Genomic DNA, 18233 nt, shown 5'->3' on the forward strand with positions numbered 1-18233 from the left:
ACCTGGCACCGGCATCAGGAGAAGCCACTGGCTTTCCTCCCTTAATTCCTCCTCCTATTATTAGGCGACGAACCCGTCAGCAGCTCTCGCCCCTTTCCGGGAAGAAAGCAGCTGTTATTTCCGTGGGGAAGGGGTAACGAACCGACTCTGCCAGGGCAGGCCGGGAAGCGCCTTGCGCCGGGAGGCGGCGGGGCTGCTCGGGTCGGGCCGTGGAGCGGCGAGGAGCCCGCCGGGTCGATGTTCCCCCGCTTCCCTCGCCTGTCGGGCCGGGACCGGCCATCCCTCTCCCTCACGACCGCCGCGCCCACTGCCCCCGCGCCGGCTGCCCCTCAGAGCTCGCCCCGCCCCCCGGCCGAGGCCACACCCCCGGAGGGGGCGTGGCTTAACACCTTGTGCTCCGCCCCGGCGCGCACCTGCGCACACCACCAGGTGGGCGGGGAAGGGGGGGGGGTGGTGCTCGCAGCTGCGCATGCGCCCTTAGTGATCCGCCATTCTTTCCCCCCCCCCGCCCCCGAGGGGTTGTGAAGCCAAGTCATGCTCAGCGCATGCGTCGGCCCCGCTCAGCGTCTGATTGGCTGGCCTGCCCCGCCGAGCCAATAGCAGCGACGGTTCCTGTGGCCGTGGGGTAGTCTCTTCGTCCAATGGGGTTGGCGGTTGTTGTCAGGTGGCGGCTGCGGCTGTCTTTCCTTTCCCAGGTGGTCCTCTGCCAAAGATGGCAGCCGCCGCGCGGCCGGGGCCGGAGGAGCTGGCCCTGCTGGAGCAGCTACTGGGCCTGCCGAAAGGGAACAAGTACGGCGTCCAGGGGGAGCGGAAGGTGAAGGGAGCGAGGAGGGGTCGGGAGCGGGCAGGGGCGGGCGGGTGGGTGTCTGCTGGCCTCCTTCCCCGACGGCCTCTTACCTCGCCGCTTCCCCTCCCGCCGCCCCGGCCCCGTGCGGCCGTTGCCCCCCGCGGTGAACGCCGGTGCGACGGTGGCAATGGACCCTCCACTCCTTCTCTCCCGGGTGGGCCGGCCCTGCGTCGGCCTCGGCTGCGCATCCCCGCACGGCCGGCTCTTCCCCTTCAGCGGGGTTTCGCCTTCTCTGCCTCAGCCCCCTCCTTCGCAGCCCCCCTTCGGTTCTGGCTGTAGGGCCTCGCTACCGACTCGCGGGTTCTGGGAGCCTCTTCCTTCGGCCTGTGGGAGGGCCATCGTGGGTCGTTGGAGGGATGTCAGCTTAAAATGTTCTTCTTTCTGCGTTTTTATGGTGCTAGTGCAGTTGTATTGCATCTTAATCAGTTTCTCTTCTGTCATTTGATATCATAAATGATTGAATGGGATTTAGTCTGTTGCAGTGAGTTTCAATTCATTCATTTTGTTTCTGGCTCTTAGAGGTTCAGTTTCCTTTCCCACAGTTTAGCATGTGATAATGTCGCTAACAAAGACATGGTTAAATCTAGAGGTGTGTTGTATTGTCCTCCCCTGATACCAGTGAACTGCTGATTTCTGTCACAGGATTTGTCAATAGAACAGTAAGCATGAATAAGCATTTCAGTAAATCTGGCTACTGCCGTCTACTCAGAGAGAAACTGGATGCTGATGACGTCACCATTGTAAGTCAAGAGTCCTGAATTGGAAAACGAGTCAAAAGTTAGTTAGTAAGATTTCTACCAGTGTCAGAATGAGCAATACTATTTCATTATGACATTGGCAGAATTCGATTAATTGGAGCTAAAGGTGTGCATCTGTTAAATACATTTCTTCTGTAAAAACTGAAAATAGACCATCCCAAAAACTAAAAAGAGAACATACATATTTTCTTTAATGTTACTACCTTTAGTATGAATACTTCTAAATTCTGATGTATTGCTTTAAAGATCCTTTTGAGGGGCTAGAAAAAACAATAGCTATTCTTATAGCGACTACTTTTTGAATTAGTTGTTTAGTATTACTTTGGTTTCCTCTTTAGATTCCTGTTCTTCAAACAAACAATGGACCTGGTCTGACAGGATTAATGACCATAGCTGCCCACCTAGTTAAACAGGCTAAGAAAGACCAACTGCTTGGAAGTACTGCAGAAGAGAAAGCTGTTGTTCAGCAGTGGTTGGAATATAGAGTGACTCGAGTAGATGGAGGCTCTAGTAAAGAAGATACTAGAATAATTCTGAAGGTAAGGAGTATTTAATTACTCTGCCACCAAATTTTTCAGTGACTAGACCTTGCAGAAGATTACGGTGCTAGTGTGTGTATGAGCAACCAATTAATAAAACTGAGAAAACACTGAAGACTTGACAGTATTTTTAAGTACTGGCGTTTATTCTGCTTGCTGCTTTTAATTTTTTATTGACAAAAATATCCCAACAATCTGAAACGGGGGAAAACAGCTTAAACTATAAAATATATGAATCGGAGCTCTTACAGTGTTTTATGGCTATAATGCTGTAAACTACCTAGAGTGTTCCAGATAGTTTAGAGATTGTTCCATTGTCTAGTCTCTTATTAGCCGTGTAAGATGCCAGTTTCTTACTGTCTTCATAAAACCTCAGCTATAAACAAGTTGCGTTGTATTTCAAGATAACACTGCTCTGATTGTTTTAAGAGCTATTCTTATTGATTTGGTAATTATGGATACAGGCCATACTTGATGATGTGGTAATCGGTATTGACACCAAAAGGAGTTACAGGACTGAATTGCGTTTGAAAAGTGAAATCATAAAGGAACCTCTGCAAAACTGCCCTTCACAGTGAGCTACTTTGTATGGAGGCTTTGGTCTACTGTATTAAACTTTTTGTGTAGTCTGAAGCTTACTTCCTCTTAAACAGGTGGAAGCAGAAAAGAGAATCTCAAGGGTCACCCTGTTATTTGAGCAGCCATATGGCAGGGAGTAGATAGCAAAACTTACTCTTATTTTCCTTCTTACTCCTTGTTCCTGGTAATTAGTATTTTTGCAGTCTCGTGGGAACAGAAGCTTGAAGAGAAAATTTGCTTTACACTGTTAAGTGCTAGGGGCTCTATTTACTAAGTGTGCATGAAACACCAATGAAATTCAATCAATTTTTAAAGTGTTTATTTTTTCTAGTTTTAAAAGTATGTTTTAGATGGAAAGTACTCAATGCTCAGTGCTACTAGTGGGTCTGGATTTAGAATAGCTTTGAGAGCTGCAAGGTATTAGGAAGGCTGACTTTACTTGAGGCTAGCAGAGTCTTAATTAATACTTTTGACTTTTATGTGAGGCGAGTCTGAGTCAACTAGAACTATTGCAGAAACCAAAGATAAACTGAAGCAGCGTTCAAAAGTTAACAGATTGTGTTACTTAAAATCAAGGGAAGTCTTGTATCTTAAAAAGGTGCAAAGCAAAACCTTGTTAGTAGTCTGTTGTCCTTCTCAAACTGACAGCCTCCTTGATCTTGAGCACTTGGAATATCATGCCTGCTTAACAAGGATCAACTTGTTGAAAGCCCTAAAGAACCATTTCTCTCACACCCCAGATAATCTGAATTATCTTGATCTCGTATCTATGGAATATCTTCCATTGGTTAAGCATGAGTTTATGTATATTGCTTCTGTTTTTGTAACATCTCTATTCTTATTTTCTATGTGCAAATGCTATTAGAACCTTTACAGTCATGCTTACTCCACAGATACTGCATGAAAACTGTCAACCTTTTGGGATTTTCAGAGCTTGATTGAAGGAGGCATTGACTAATCAGGGTTTAACTTCAGGTTTAGCTGTACTTTGAACAGGTGGTATGACTAGGTGGCCCTCAGAGGTCCCTGTTGTCTAATTAATTTTTGAAAAAACCTTTATGACAAATATTAAATCATTTCAGTCATTTTTCAAACAACCTTGTGATGGCTTTTGTTCTCTCCCAAACTGTGAGAAGACTGTATGAAAATGAATAACTAACTTTTCTTTGCCTTTCTTGCCCTTCTATTGTATAAAAACCAAAAGCAAGTTTTTTGTCTTTTTAAAACAAAATGCATCTGCTCTGGATGGCTTAAGTGATGATACCTGATTTGTCAGCACACACATGTCAGTATTTGCAGAACTGCATTTGAGCATTAAAACCAGACACAGAGATACGACACTTTCATGACAAAGCTGGCATCTCTCTTCAGTTTTAGCCTAAGCAATGCTGTCAGCGTAGAAAAGACAATTTACTGAAATACAAGTATGTAAATAAAACAAGTGTTTCAAAACAAAGCAAAATTTCCTTACTGAGAAACAGTCAGTGTCACTTGAGGGAGAATCTACCTTTAAGTATATTCTAATAGTTATTACCACTTTAAAATTTTCCTATGTGTTTTTTTTCTTAGCAGATGTTGAATAGACAGAATTTATTCTGACACGGGGCTGCTGTGGAATTGTTCCAGCAGTAGTAATTTCACAGTATAGCAATTAAGAATTTTTTTTAATTTGTTCTCTCGCCACCATGATTAATCAGAAAAAGAGGCAGCCTACGATTAAAGTATACTATGCCAAAAGGGAGTACAGCTGAAAAAAAGAAAAACTAAAATAGGGAGGCAAGTCTGAGGTTGTAGTTTTACAACGTGTCTGGAATACACAATGGCAGTCTTGGGACAGTTGCTGCCTAGAGCGACAATTTATAATAAGCTGCACCAAAAACAGTTCAGTCACTTCTGCTGTAAACTTTAGGCTGCCTCTGTTTAACCCTTAATTGAGGTGATGTGGTTCTGAAAAATGTCAGTAAATAACTGGTGTAATGTTTGTTAATTTGAACAGGAAGGGTTTTCTGTTGGCCTTAAGAAAATAGATTGTTAAATTGCTCTTACTGACATGTTGACTAAAGCTGTTACTTGGCATGAAAACAATCATGAAGTAGTCACACCATCTCAACTAGGTTTTTTATATTCATTCAGAGAAAATGCCATACTGTTCAGAACCAGCCAATGAAAGTGCTCTTGGAATTTTGTCTAACTCTTATTTGCACTCCTGTACTGGATAAAATAAATGGGAGCAATACCCCTGGACTGTTCTTCAGCAGATATGTAAGAATGATGATTGTCAGTAACAGTGATAACATAATATCCCATGCATTATGTTAACTTTCTTTTCCACAGGATGAGAGAGTATTTTCCTTTGCTTCTTTGATGTTTGGTTAGTGGTAAATGGAGCTGCACAGTAAAAAAAATTTGGAAATTACTGAGTTGTTGTGCTTGATAATTAGTAGTTTTTCTAGTCGTCTGGGAAGGAATTGAGAACCTTTGTGAAACTTTTATGCCACCAAATGTGTACTTAGATGTTAATAAATTCCATTCAGGAGACTTGAATGTCTCTGCTTTGTCAATTTTAGAGATCTAAGATTTGAGGGTTCTTCCCCCCATCTTCAGAGGTATATTGTAAGTAGGAGCTTGTACTTGAATCTACAGAAAACCTTCCACAGAAACATAGAAATCTGTAGTCTCTGAAAGACAGTTATAACCAAGAATTTTTGTGTACTACCTTCAGTGTCTCATACCAAAAATACTCCATGATTTCAGCTACTTTTGTCCTAATTTCGTGTGTTGTCTGGCTGTAATCATTGAATCCAATTAAAAATCCAAATAAGAGAGCTTCAGTTCTTATTTAATGTGCTTGTTTGAAAAATTACTGTTTCCGCAAATACGTAAGCAGGTTAATCCATGCTCTGTCCATGCTGTTAATCCACAGTTCTTGTACACTGTTCTTTGACAGACTTCTAAGTGGGGTGCCTACCAACTTTGACAAGCTTGTCCAGCAAGCATTTCTTAACCTTCAGCTTTCCATCTTGGCTTCTCTCCCTTTTCTGTTAGCACCAGGATGTTTTTGTGCACTTACAGGTGTAAAGGATTGAATTTTGATTCTTTGAGTGACATTTGTTGATTATTTTTCTTCTGTCTTTTACAGGAATCTCAGTATGTTGCATATAATAGTCATCCAGACTAGATTTAGCTCGTAGTTTGCCAGTTACAGAGAAAAGTCTTGCATTAGAATTAAAAAGATGGCTATGCCCCAACAGTGACATTCTGCTTTTCTTGGATATGGCTACAGAATCCTTTTCTTGGGTTCTGCATTGTCAGAGGCTTGTCTGGGCATTTGAGAGTGCTCAGCTCTTTGTCTTTGCGTGGTGCAGTATAAAGGCATTTAGGGCATAAATGACCTTGAGAATGTTGCTGACAGAAAGGATGTGCTTCTATGTGCAAGGGAAGTGCATACACCAGCAGTGTGTTGCTGTGGACAAAATCACCAAACCAAAATCAGGGTATGATTAGATCCATTGTAAGCTACTGAGTTGTAATAAGTAAATGTTACTTATCCAAGCTGCTGTCTCAGCTTGTGGTGACTGGAAGGTATTCAATCGCCTTAATGGATGAATCGGATTACAGGCGATTAGATGGTATACTTAAAAGATAGTAAGCGATGCTGTGGAATAGCCAGAAGTGTGCCATGGATGGGATGTGTTGAGCTGTGACTCTAGATATGGGCTGTAAATTAGATTTTTTTCCATAGAACAAGCAAATGGAAATCCATCGGTTAGTCCATAAATAATGCAACATCTCTTCTTTCCATTGCTTTTCCCACCCTCTAACCCAAAAATGGCATTCGAATTGCCACAGTTGTTCAACGCATATTAGTGCCTTAAATACCTGTGTGAAGCTTGAGAAAGGGTTTCCTGAGGGATTGCAACAATAAGTTCATATAGTTATAAGCAACGCCCAAGACTATTTCAGCTATTTGATACTGGGATTGTATATACATAATCAATTTAAGCAGTGATGTTCAGTACATGAAAGATAATGATACAAATGACAGCTAACAGACCTGAATTTCCTGGATGTAATAGAAATTCAAATACAGTCTTGTATTCATCTTTTCATTAATCTCTCCAGGACAGGAACGCTTTTTCAGTTTATTACCATGGTCACTTAAGAAACCTCAACTTTCAGGAATTTTAACACAGTTGGCTATTAGCCAATATTATAATCATCTATGGGAAGCATAACCCATGAGGCAAGATTAACTAAATGTGCCTACTGCACATGGAAAAAAAAAATAAAATTGTACTGTGGTGTTTCTGAATTAGCTTGATTTACAGAATGAAATTGGAATATCTGTCTCTGTTTTATGGGAGGAAAGTACACGTTCAAAAACAGAATGGTAAATTAATGCAAATTTATCCAAGACTAAACCATTTTTGTCAAATTCCATTTGCTCAGTTAACTGACTACATAAAATCTGATGAACCAGAATAAATAATTGGTTCACTCTGTATTGGCTTACCTTGCCTTTAAAGTTTTAAGTTTATTTTTTTTTATATAGATGAATATTTTGAGTATACATGCGCAGTATATTAACCCATGTGTGTATGATATTAACCCATCCTGAACAACTGGGCAAACAATATTTCTGCGTAGAAACTAGCCTACCTCTTGAAGGTGTATAAAACTAAGAATTAGCATGCCATAACTTCTTCGATACAGAAATCAAAAATTTTGACCAGGGGAATAACTGTGTTGATTGTACCTTCATAGATAACGAACTTTTTAATTTACAAAATCCTGATTCCACAGCCTAGCCTAAGAAGAAAGGGGGTGTGTGGGGGGGGGGGGGAGGGTGTGTTATAATTTCCGTGGCATTACTACTCATTATAATGCACGTTGAATTTCTGGTTAATCAAAATGAAAAATGCTGGTCAGAGAATCTGTGTCAGAATAGACGAGTTTATGATTATTTTTTTCTAGTAAACAGATCTCTAGATTTTTTTCTTGATTCCTGCAAGCTTTTTCTTCGTAACATTGCTTTTGCCTTTGTGTTGTGTGTATGAAATTCCACAGAACTGTAGTTACATACTTAAAGTAATTTGAGAGCTAACTAGCATGAACAAAGCAGCAAACCAGTCTAAAGAAAAGAAGCTATATAGCCAGAGGCAGATGACCTTACAGAATTTTAACTATGCAGAGGTTAATATTTTTCCCTGATTTGTTCCAATAAAAGAAATCAAAGCAGACATAAGGATGTTTAAATACTATGGAAGTACAGGAGTCCTGTCATGAAGAGGTTTTCAAAGAAACAGTAAGGTGTCATAATGGAGCCAAACTTGTCAAATTCAAATGCAAAGTCAGATGTCTTAAAGTCTCAGCGTTTTAGCTTAGTGTTTACGGGTGGGGTTTTTGTGTCTGCCCTGCGGGATATCTCAATATCAGTAATTATGGAACCACAAAAAACTGCAGTATGCTTAAAGCTAAACAAAATTTTTAAATTGTTCACTAATGATTAACACCTTTTCCTTGCTCCAGACCTTTTTAAAATAAAAGGTTTCCTTAACATGGAACATGTTGTAATTGAGACTGAAAAATTATTTTAGGGATGTTTTGAAAAATGCTAGTTGTTTAAGCTGCTTACCTCTGTTTCCAGATGTGGGGAGGAGGTGGCTTAAGAAAACTGTCAAGGAGATCTCTGAGGAAAAAGGAGTGCATTTACTACAAGTTTTTTTCAGCCAGCAGAGGAGAACTAATAGGGAGAGTTTCCAAATCAAAAGGAAAAGATGGGAGCCTCTTTTCCTACATTTCTGAAAAGAATATTATAAAATTAAAGCTTGCTTATGCTGGGATCAGGGTTAAAGTAGATGACTTTGCTTGCTGTTACATTTACTTCTTTAAAGGGAAGTAGGGGGCAGAAAGGTGCATATGTTGGAGGAGAAGTAGGTAAGATGTGGAGAAAAGGAAGGACGGGTAACGAGGCAGAGTTGAGGTGTGATGCCTGTGTTCTCAGGAGCAATACACCTGAGTAATGATGAGTCTGTCAGCCTCCTGTTTTCTGGCAGGGAATGACTGCATACAAAAAGCCATGAAAAAGAGTCAGTAATGCAGATTTGAAATGTTTATTCACTGAACCTAAGTGGAGGCCTTCTGCTACCTACCCTTATAGCCTCTGATGCGGAATTGTTGAGAGAGAGATGATCCTAAAATGCTGAAGCAGTGCTCTCTTCATATGGGCCTAGACAGCAACTGAATTGACAGTATCAGTCATTAAGAATTGTTAGCAGTGATTTCAATGTTAATAAAAGCAGGTGTCAAATGATACCAGCTGGTGGGTATTAAGTTTCCAGAATTGTTATTAAGTTTCCAGAATTGTTATTTGTCTCCTACCCCACTATCTGTTTGTGATTCCCAGGTTCTTACATGTTTGCAGTTCCAGACCCTTGCTGACCAGCTGCATTGAGTGAGTCCTGGAGGACAGGAGAAGCTGCTGCTGGAAGAGCAGTGTGCTCTCCTTTGGTCATAGGACTGCATTTTCCACTTATCAAATGTAAAATGTATAACAGCGGTGCTTCTGAGTCATGTGCGCTAATAAAAAAAATACACAACTCTGCATTTTTGAATTCCAGTAATTTGAAGCCAAGAAAGACAGATTTGAAAGAATTTCTGTGCAGTCAGCTTGATATGTAAAATAAATCACACTTGTATTTACAAAAATTAGAGTGGATGTAAGTGGGAGAATTATGAAAAACTATGTGCCATCAGCAAGCTGGCTAGTACTTTATTTAGAGACCAACATTTACATTTTATTGAATCATCTCTGTCAAAGAATGATGGTATTTTAGTTTATTATCTTTACATTCTTTAGACTTTTTTCTTCTTTTGATGTTTTTCCCCTTTGCTGAGTTGGGATAAATTGAAACTCGCTTTTATTTTATATGCATTGTCTCCAGAGGAAGTTTTCTATTATTTTTAACAATTGCCTTAATTTTTTGTCTTACAAAGTCAATACTACAGCAGTATAATGACTTTTTCCTTTTTAGGATCTTAACGTACACCTTGAAGATAAAGTCTACCTTGCAGGAAACATTTTTACCTTAGCAGATGTTTTGATGTACTATGGATTGCATCACATCATGGTAAGTGTTACTTGCATTATTTTTATATGTACAACTGTCATAGTTGTTCTTTTTCTAAAGAGCAGTTTATTATTGTAGAAGTTGACCTACTGAATTGATGAGTGACAATTGCGGAACAAAAATGGAGAGATTTGTTATAAGAACTTCAAATAAAACTTGTTTATAAGTTCTTCATTTTTTACTTTTTAATATTTAGCTATGGGTCTGTCAAAAGAAGTGTATTATCTGTAGTGTCCAGAATGCTTTCATTTCCTCCATGTAATGTAACAAGGATGATACCTGTCCCTGTGTTACTGGGTACGAGGACTCTTACCTAGTCAAATCTGAGACGTGACTGCTTACAGAACTACACGGGGAAAGAGGGAAATGACACTGAAAGGACATACCAGAACTGAAAGTACTGACCGTGTTAGTATTGGAGAAATGTTACTGGTGCTATGAAAGATACACCTAAATTAAGTTCCTGAAGGATGAATGCACACAGAAGTGTCAGCCATAACAAAATGTCATTTGTGTTTCAACACTTAATGATAAGACTTGATAACATACAGAATATGAAAATAACATGGGGAGCTGGTGCTTAGGAGGAAAAAAAAAAAGCACAAAAAAACCCCAAACTCTAACCCGAAAATAAAAGTATGTACTGAGTGGAGAAAGTGTTGACGTTCTTTGTAGTCAGCTCAGGGTTTACTATGAAGTGTTTATAAATCATTGCGCCTCAGTTCTGAACCCCCAGTGGTAATCTAAAGATGAAGCAGTTGAAATTATTTGTAATTTGGTGGCTGTAATATGATTATAAATGAACCGTCCTTCTCTGGAGTGGGTACTACTAAACAAACCACAGTACTTGTACAAAAAGGCCTGCAAAATTCTTGGGAGAAGATAAAATCAATCAGTTTTACATTAGAAAATGGGGGGGGGGGTGTAATCAGAAAAAGATGCTTCCGACAAATGCACATGTGTCTGAGAATTGGTGAATCTAGTCAACTGAGTGAATGGGTACTTTATACAGTTAAAAACAGGGCTCTGGAAGAGAAGTGGAAGAACGCTATGCTTCAAAAGGGAGGCTGAGGTGAGGGGAGGAAAGATCAAGTAATGAAATACTACCAAAAATGAGAAGAAACTTGCGTATCTTGACTATCCAGGAGTCAAAGTTCTAACGAGTGTCAAGCAGAGGAGAGGGAAGGGAAGCTTCATTTCAGAAGGCTTATGAAAACATGTTAGAGTAAGTCACTTAAGATATTTTACAAGGCAAATATGATTTAACAGAATTAATTTTAAGTAGTAGGATAGATGTGTTGGCTAGAGTGTCAGAATAGGTTACTTTTCACATATGATATGTCGACATAGAAAAAATGTTTAAGTACTTCCTAAAAATATGACGGTATTTTTTTTTTTCAACTTAGGCAGGGGAAAATCAAGCGTATTTTAAATTTAGAGTTTGCTCTAGAGTAGACCACCTAATCAAGAAGAATAGATACAAGTTATTGCTTTGGGAAATACGAACAGATGGTAAAAACAAATGACTTGGTGCTCCTGGGTGCCTGCAACCATCCAGACACTACTTGGGACAAGTTTATAGTACAGCATCTGTTTCTGAAATGTTTGATTTCATAGAAGATAATTTTCTGAATCGGAAAGGTATAAAGGACAAATAATGGGGTGGCTATCCTAAATAAAGAGGAAAATCTAGAAGCTACTACCTAGAAATTACATGATTTTGAAGGTTTCAGAATTGATTCGTATTGGTACTTAACTTTAGAGGTAAGATCTTGAACTAGAATCCTGTGATTTTTTTTTTTTTAATTGTTTTTCTTGTAATGAGAAGAGAGTATGTCCAGAGCTGCATCTCTACTCTTAAGCTTTAAGGGGGAGCAGGGAAAGCTGCTGTATCTCTTAATGTGATGTGGTCCAGGGAAGCAGTTTGTCATACCCACCAGTATTTCAGCTGAGCTTTGTGCAAAATGCCAATGGATGATTCCTATAATCCTTCAGGAGAGGCGGTAGAAATGGGAGGCACGGCAGGGGGGGAGGGGGGAATACCCACAGTTCTTGCTGTCCATCAAGCTGTCCAGAAAATTGATCTGAAAATGTTACTGATAATGACTTTTAGGATTAATGTCTGCTTTTGATAGACTACCAACTATGTGCTAACGCAGATGTTAGTAATAGAATACTGTAAATATTAGTGACATACCATGATCGTCCTGAATGAGCCAAGTATTATTAAAATTTTAAAAACCTTCTGATGCACACTTTATTGGAAAGACCACCCAGGCCTATTGCTCACTTCTTCACCTGTGGTTTCATCTTCCTTTCTTAGTGTTTTTGCATATATATCATACATCTTCATATTTCTCCCCTCCTCTGACCTTCATTTTGCCCTTCCCATTTTCCCAGGCAGGTTCTGGAACCTGATTCTTTACTGTCCAGGCTCATCCATTTGAACTTACTAATCAGTTTGTCTGCTGAAGAGCAGCAGCTATTAATTTTGCAGTTGTATGCCTTTCTTTTGTTGTTCCTATTACTTCTAGTTATTAATAAGCACAATAATACTATGTGGGAAAGGCATTAGTATTTTAATGAGTGAGAGTCAAATTAACAGGTAGTGTTTCCGGCATCTTTCGGACTGAGTCTATTTTGAGTTTATAATTAGAAATATACACTTATTATAAGGCACGAACTAAATTGTATGCATTGTTGTTCTGCATCATAATATAGGTCACAAACACCCCAAAAGTGTAATGCTTGATGCTAACTGTCTATATGAGCTTTTTCAATCAACGTGATTTACATTGTCATATGTAATTTCATGTATCTAATATAAATATTGCTGTCTTTCGACAGTTTGATTGCTTAAATATATATATGTGGGTAAATATGATGAACAATGAAGTTCTAGGTTAAAGCATAGATTGCAGAGAAAACATGAATTTGGAAGCATTGCTTGAGGATAGCTCAGGCAATCAGTAAGCATTAAATTCTGCCCGTGGTAATGAAATTGTTTTCATATAATTTTTTTTGTTTAAAACAATAAAAAAGTTTCCTTATGTTTTTATTCTGAAGTATTTTCAAACAGTACAAGTCTTGTTCAATTTAAGAGAAATAATCAATACAAAAGTTGATCTGTTTTTATACTTCAAAAATCTTGTTTGAACGCAAGAAGTAGTGTCAAATCCGTATGTCTGAGTTGAAAATTTCTTTAATAAGGTCTAGAAAATAACTTATGGGTGAAATTTATATCAGTCAAAATTGCAGGGTCAAATCAAGTACAAAACAAACTAAGCTTTCTCTTTGGGTCAGAATTCCTAATACTGAACTATACTGTGTACTACTAATACTGAACTGCAATAGTAGTTTATTTTCCAGTTAATTTTTTCCATAATGAACACTTCCTGTAATAAACAGAGTGCCAAGAATGCTTGTTAATATTCACTGATACTGCTTATCTTAGCACTGGGATAACAGGCTTTCCTTCTAAAAAAAAAAATTAGACTAAAAATGGTACTTAATTACTGAAATACAGAAAACAGTTTTACTTTAAAGAAAAGGTTTCATTTTAAGCATGTTCCTTTAACACCATAAAATTAGTCAAAAATATATGAAAGTACATGTGTTTCATGAAATACACCATTCAGGTAGTTTTTGTTTTTCTTTCCCTCTTATCTGAAGGCTAAATTTAAAAAGTGAGTATCTTATCCTTTTCTTGATGCTGAAGAACTTTAGATGTAGGCAGGTGGTTTTAGACTTTCCATGCACATACAGGGTGTGGGAATAGGAATTTATGCCTGCATCCCCAAAGCTACTGGAAGAAAATATAATTAAAGCTTGTGTATTTATAGTCCTTCTAGAAACTCTTCTAGTTGTATTGTATGATGACCACCTTGGTTACCCCTTGTGAGCTTTGTGGTGGAAGAATATGACACTTTTTTTCATGACATAAAAAAAAAAAAAAGCCTGTCAAATTGAGTGTCTGCTTCTTTGCTATTAAAATAATTGCTTTAATAGCAAATAATTATTTTAACAGCAGAACAGCAGCCTTTCTTAACTTGGGGGAATTATCTAATTTAATGAGGAAGAACAGAAAATACCCATCTAACAAAATGTTGTAAAAAATGCCATGGAAGTGATCTCTAAACAATTAACCTAAGAGTTATGTTCAGAGTAAAAAGTAGAGCATGCCACAAAGTGCTTTTTAATATATTTCACTGATAGAGTACATTATGTAAATAAGTAAAAATATCTTGCTTGTTGTGCCTGGAGTACAAAAAGAGGTTTTGTTATTAGAGTAGCTGTCTGTTTTGCCCTTCAGATGTTTTTTTTTCACTACACTAACAGAATGGAGGAGGAAATAGTTTTCCAGACTTCTATTTCTGATTTACATCAGAGAAATGTGAAGATTGAGAATTACCAGCATAAAATTATGAGGAGGAAATACTGTATATGCTGCAATATCTGAAGGTTACTTCAGCATTTTCATAACCAAGTGCTTACCCATTAAAGACTTTGAAAAAGGGTATTGTAAGTTTAAGTATACAACACTCATGGAACTTCCAGTACTTTTAGTATCTGCTCTTACTTGAATACTTTTCTTTGCTTTTCAGTAATTTTAGATGGCCTTAAAGTATACATGTTGCTCTTCTCATGCACTGTGTTGCTTTGTAAATGGTTCTGCGGCTTCATACCATGTACCAGCTTCCAACTACTGCTAATTATGACAAACTGCAGGTCATAAAAAGCATCTTCCCCTAAATGGTACTGCATAGGCTTTGTTGTCCTGAATATACTGTACCGTTAGAAGCGTGGGCAATTTATGAAACGCTCATTGTTACATTTTAATAGCTTCCACTTTTTGTTTGTTATGCTTTTAAAAATTCTGGAGTTTTTCCCCTTAACAGTGTTACTGTTTTCCACTTGGCTAATGCCGATTAACTCTCATGTTTCTGGCTCAGCAAAAATAGTATGTGGTTGCGTTTTTAATTAATTTGTCTGTGCCCTTCTGTACAGCTGTAGGGATAGTGTTTACATTTCCATGCCAGCAGCAAGGGAAGCTGATTTTCTCAGCCTGAACTGGAAGAAGAGCTACTTGGGTTTAGGAGCAGCTGCAAGATCCCTGCTTTTTGGTTGTTGCCGCAGTTACTGTGCTCTTAACTTACTGTTAATAGAGCTTTAATGCTATGTGGCCTTGGTTTACAATTCCTTCCTGCAACTCCTTGAAATTTTTCTTCCTCGGTATTTTTCCAGTGGTTCATCTTCTAGTATAAATCCTTATTTTCTTTTTACCTCTGCATGTTTAAAGCTTTACAGTTCGAAGCCAAGTGCTGGGCTGTGTGAGGGGACAGCAAGGAGAAGCAGCAAATGTTACAGGCAACTCTTGAAATCGAGAGGACTGGTGTGTCGTGAGGTGAAATTTCAACATGAGACTTAGTTTTGAACACCAGCTTTTCACTTGTACAACTGAGTAAATGAGTATGTATAGCTATGTATAGCCTGTGTATGTATAGCCTGTGACTTAAAGTTTGTTGGAACACACTTGTTTCCAACTGTTCCTATGCCCAAGATCAAATTTGCAATAAACCTGCATTATCCATGAAGTCTGGTGTTTGTAGAACAAGGCATAAGGAATACGCCATCTGTTCAGCTTTTGAGGAGGGGATTAACCTTGAGTAGCTTTGGAAGTCCAAACATGAAAAATAGTAGGCATGTCCAGCTAGTGATTTGTCTGTTGAAACTATCCTCTACAGGTGTGCCCTTTTTCATTGACTGCAGGTGTTGTCAAGATGACAAAGTTAAGCTTGATGGCTAACTTAGCTAACTGAAAATGAAGTGAGGTGAATCCTGCACTGATTGGTTTAAGTATTGGTGAGATACTTAGGGTAGTTGATGTGAAGATCACGTTTTGTTCCTGATACAGTTTTTGTAGTCTGTTTTGAGGACTACCCTGTTTGTAATTCAGTTGTGGTAGGTTAATGTGAGGAAACAGATCATTGTCTAAGCTGTTAAACTAATTTCACTCTAGGGGAATGAGGAGACCTAGAATTGCTAATCAAGGAACAGTAATACAGGTGATAAGGATGGGAATAGTTCTTCTACAGCTGGATTGAAAGACTCTGTAGTAATAAAAGACTTTGTAATGAAGCTTTGAGGATGTTGCTGACTTGAACTTAGAAGACTTGGAAAGGTATAGTTAGGATCTGTAATGCTGGATTACTTTATCTGACCCAGTCCTCTGATAAAAGTAAACGTAGGCTTGAAGCTTGTCATTAATCTTGGCCACGATTCCTGTGGCAAGGAGCTGTTGCGATAGCTCTATGATAGTTGGAGGCTTCTTCCTGACTGATTGTGCAGCTGTTTTGGTCTGGGTTAAACTAAGCAAGTGACTGTGCCATTGACTTGAGAACTCTAGTGAACAACAGGACCTCAAACTGTAGCAGTGATAGTATTTTAAATATGTCTATGAAGTATGGACAGGTTTTCAGTTAGTCTTACTGTAGTAATTTGAATCATCACAGAATGATGGGGGTTGGAAGGGACCTCTGGAGATCATCTAGTCCAGCCCCCCTGCTCTAGGGTCACCTAGAGCAGGTAAATCATGCCATTGCTATGTTAATAGTGTGAGCTAGCACATCTGAACAGTTAAGCTATGTTGTTTCTTAGTAACTATTGTATGACTATTGCTCAAAATGTAAAAGAACTTTCAATTTTTCTATCCAGTCTGAAATTGCCTGGAAAAAAAACCTCATTTCTGTACTTATAATAGACCTTGAAATACAAAGTAGTCACTTTGCCTGGGGAGCAAGACCGCCTGCTGGATTAATGTCAAAGGCTTGTGTATGTTGTAGAACTCCTTCTTCCCTGGCCCCCCCCCCCAATACTGCGTGCTAACCCCATGAAAACACCCTTTCTCCACCTCTATATCATATCCTTCAGGACTTTTCATCTGAGTAAATTAAAGTAAACACGTATTTTGGGCTATGAGTTTTCATATGTGAAATTAAGATAGAATACTGCTGGACTGTAACAACTTCTTATGGGAGTTGAAATTAGCTGTAAAACTACCTACTTTTATTTTACCTTACCACATGTTATGATACTAGTGATTGCAGTGCCTTGTATTTCTTCGCTATGCAGGTGGACCTCACAGTGCAAGAAAAGGAGAAATACCTTAATGTGTCTCGTTGGTTCAGCCACATTCAGCATTATCCAGGTGTCCGACAACATCTGTCTAAAGTCATCTTTATGAAGAACAGATTATACACTAATGCTCATTAAGGAAAATCTCTGTGTCATGTTAGAAGGGTGTTTTGGAGTTTAGAAATTGTGATGTCCAAAACCACTACCCTGCAAATACTGGTTTCTAACCTTCTGTATGTGAACCAAAACTGTTGATGCCTCAAATAATACAATTGCATTGAATTGCTATTGTTTGTTCAAGAATTTGAACTAGTTAAAGAATTGTATCATGTATCTGATTAAATGCAACAATGGTAGAAAGATGGAAAATGAGTTTCAATTCACTATTTTTTAAAAAATGAAAAGTTCTTTCAATTAAACATTCAAGTGTAATTACATGGTCTTTGTAGGAAAGAATTACTTATTTTCCTTCAATTATTCACTCCTCTTGCTATTTATTGAATTTTTACATATGTCCCGCTTTCCTTTCATTTTATTTTCCATGGATGTTTACACTAGTTTTGTAAAAGTTAAGAGCTATATTGTGTGCCAAGGATGTGAAAAAGGGAACATGCAAATGTTACAAAGTATTTATGTGACTGAATAAATTATTTTAAAACTGTAGTCTTAATTTGGCTGTGAAACTTTCTGGGTTTTCTTCAGTAAAGAAAATTAAGCTTTTAAAAGGTCAGCTCACTTGATACTTCATTTGGTAGTATATGGACTTTTATTTTGATTCTAGAAGCACTTTCTTTCAAACTGGGTAACAAAGCTAGCATTTTTCAAGATTTCGCATATGTCTCACTTCATATGGTGTTTCCATACAAGTGCAAATGTGAATTTCAAGATTCTTAAAAAAAAAAAAAAAAAAAAAAAAACAAACAAAAGATAATAATGAGCTGCTTTGTCAAGTTCACTCTCAATGTTTTAAAGTTTGTTTTAATTGATATATTGAATCAGTCATTTCACTGTAGAATGTGCTCCCTCCATTTTTATTTTTAACAAATTTAAAAGTGCTATCAAAAATATTTTGATATTTTAATTGATAAAGTTTGATGTTGGTTTCTACAACAGTGTTCAGCAAACAACTTCTCAGTATTGTCTTACCTCGTGTGCTACTTTAGGAGCCTCCAACCCAATAACGTAGATACAAAGATAATCTTGGATAGCTGTTTGAGCATTTTGAATGTTACAATGCGTTAAGAAA

General features: G+C 38.3%; 1 protein-coding gene across 1 annotated transcript; it reads left to right on the forward strand.

Annotated features, from left to right (window-relative positions):
• The first annotated feature begins 655 nt into the window (after nucleotides 1-655).
• Nucleotides 656-17650, forward strand: EEF1E1 (eukaryotic translation elongation factor 1 epsilon 1). Its single transcript, XM_063325936.1, has 4 exons — nucleotides 656-814; nucleotides 1944-2144; nucleotides 9758-9853; nucleotides 16985-17650. The coding sequence occupies exons 1-4, from the start codon at nucleotides 713-715 to the stop codon at nucleotides 17123-17125; spliced, it is 540 nt and encodes a 179-aa protein (XP_063182006.1). The 5' UTR covers nucleotides 656-712; the 3' UTR covers nucleotides 17126-17650.
• The last annotated feature ends 583 nt before the right edge of the window (nucleotides 17651-18233 follow it).

The sequence above is a fragment of the Chroicocephalus ridibundus genome, chromosome 2 (assembly GCF_963924245.1).
Source record: "Chroicocephalus ridibundus chromosome 2, bChrRid1.1, whole genome shotgun sequence".
In the NCBI taxonomy this organism is placed as follows: domain Eukaryota; kingdom Metazoa; phylum Chordata; class Aves; order Charadriiformes; family Laridae; genus Chroicocephalus; species Chroicocephalus ridibundus.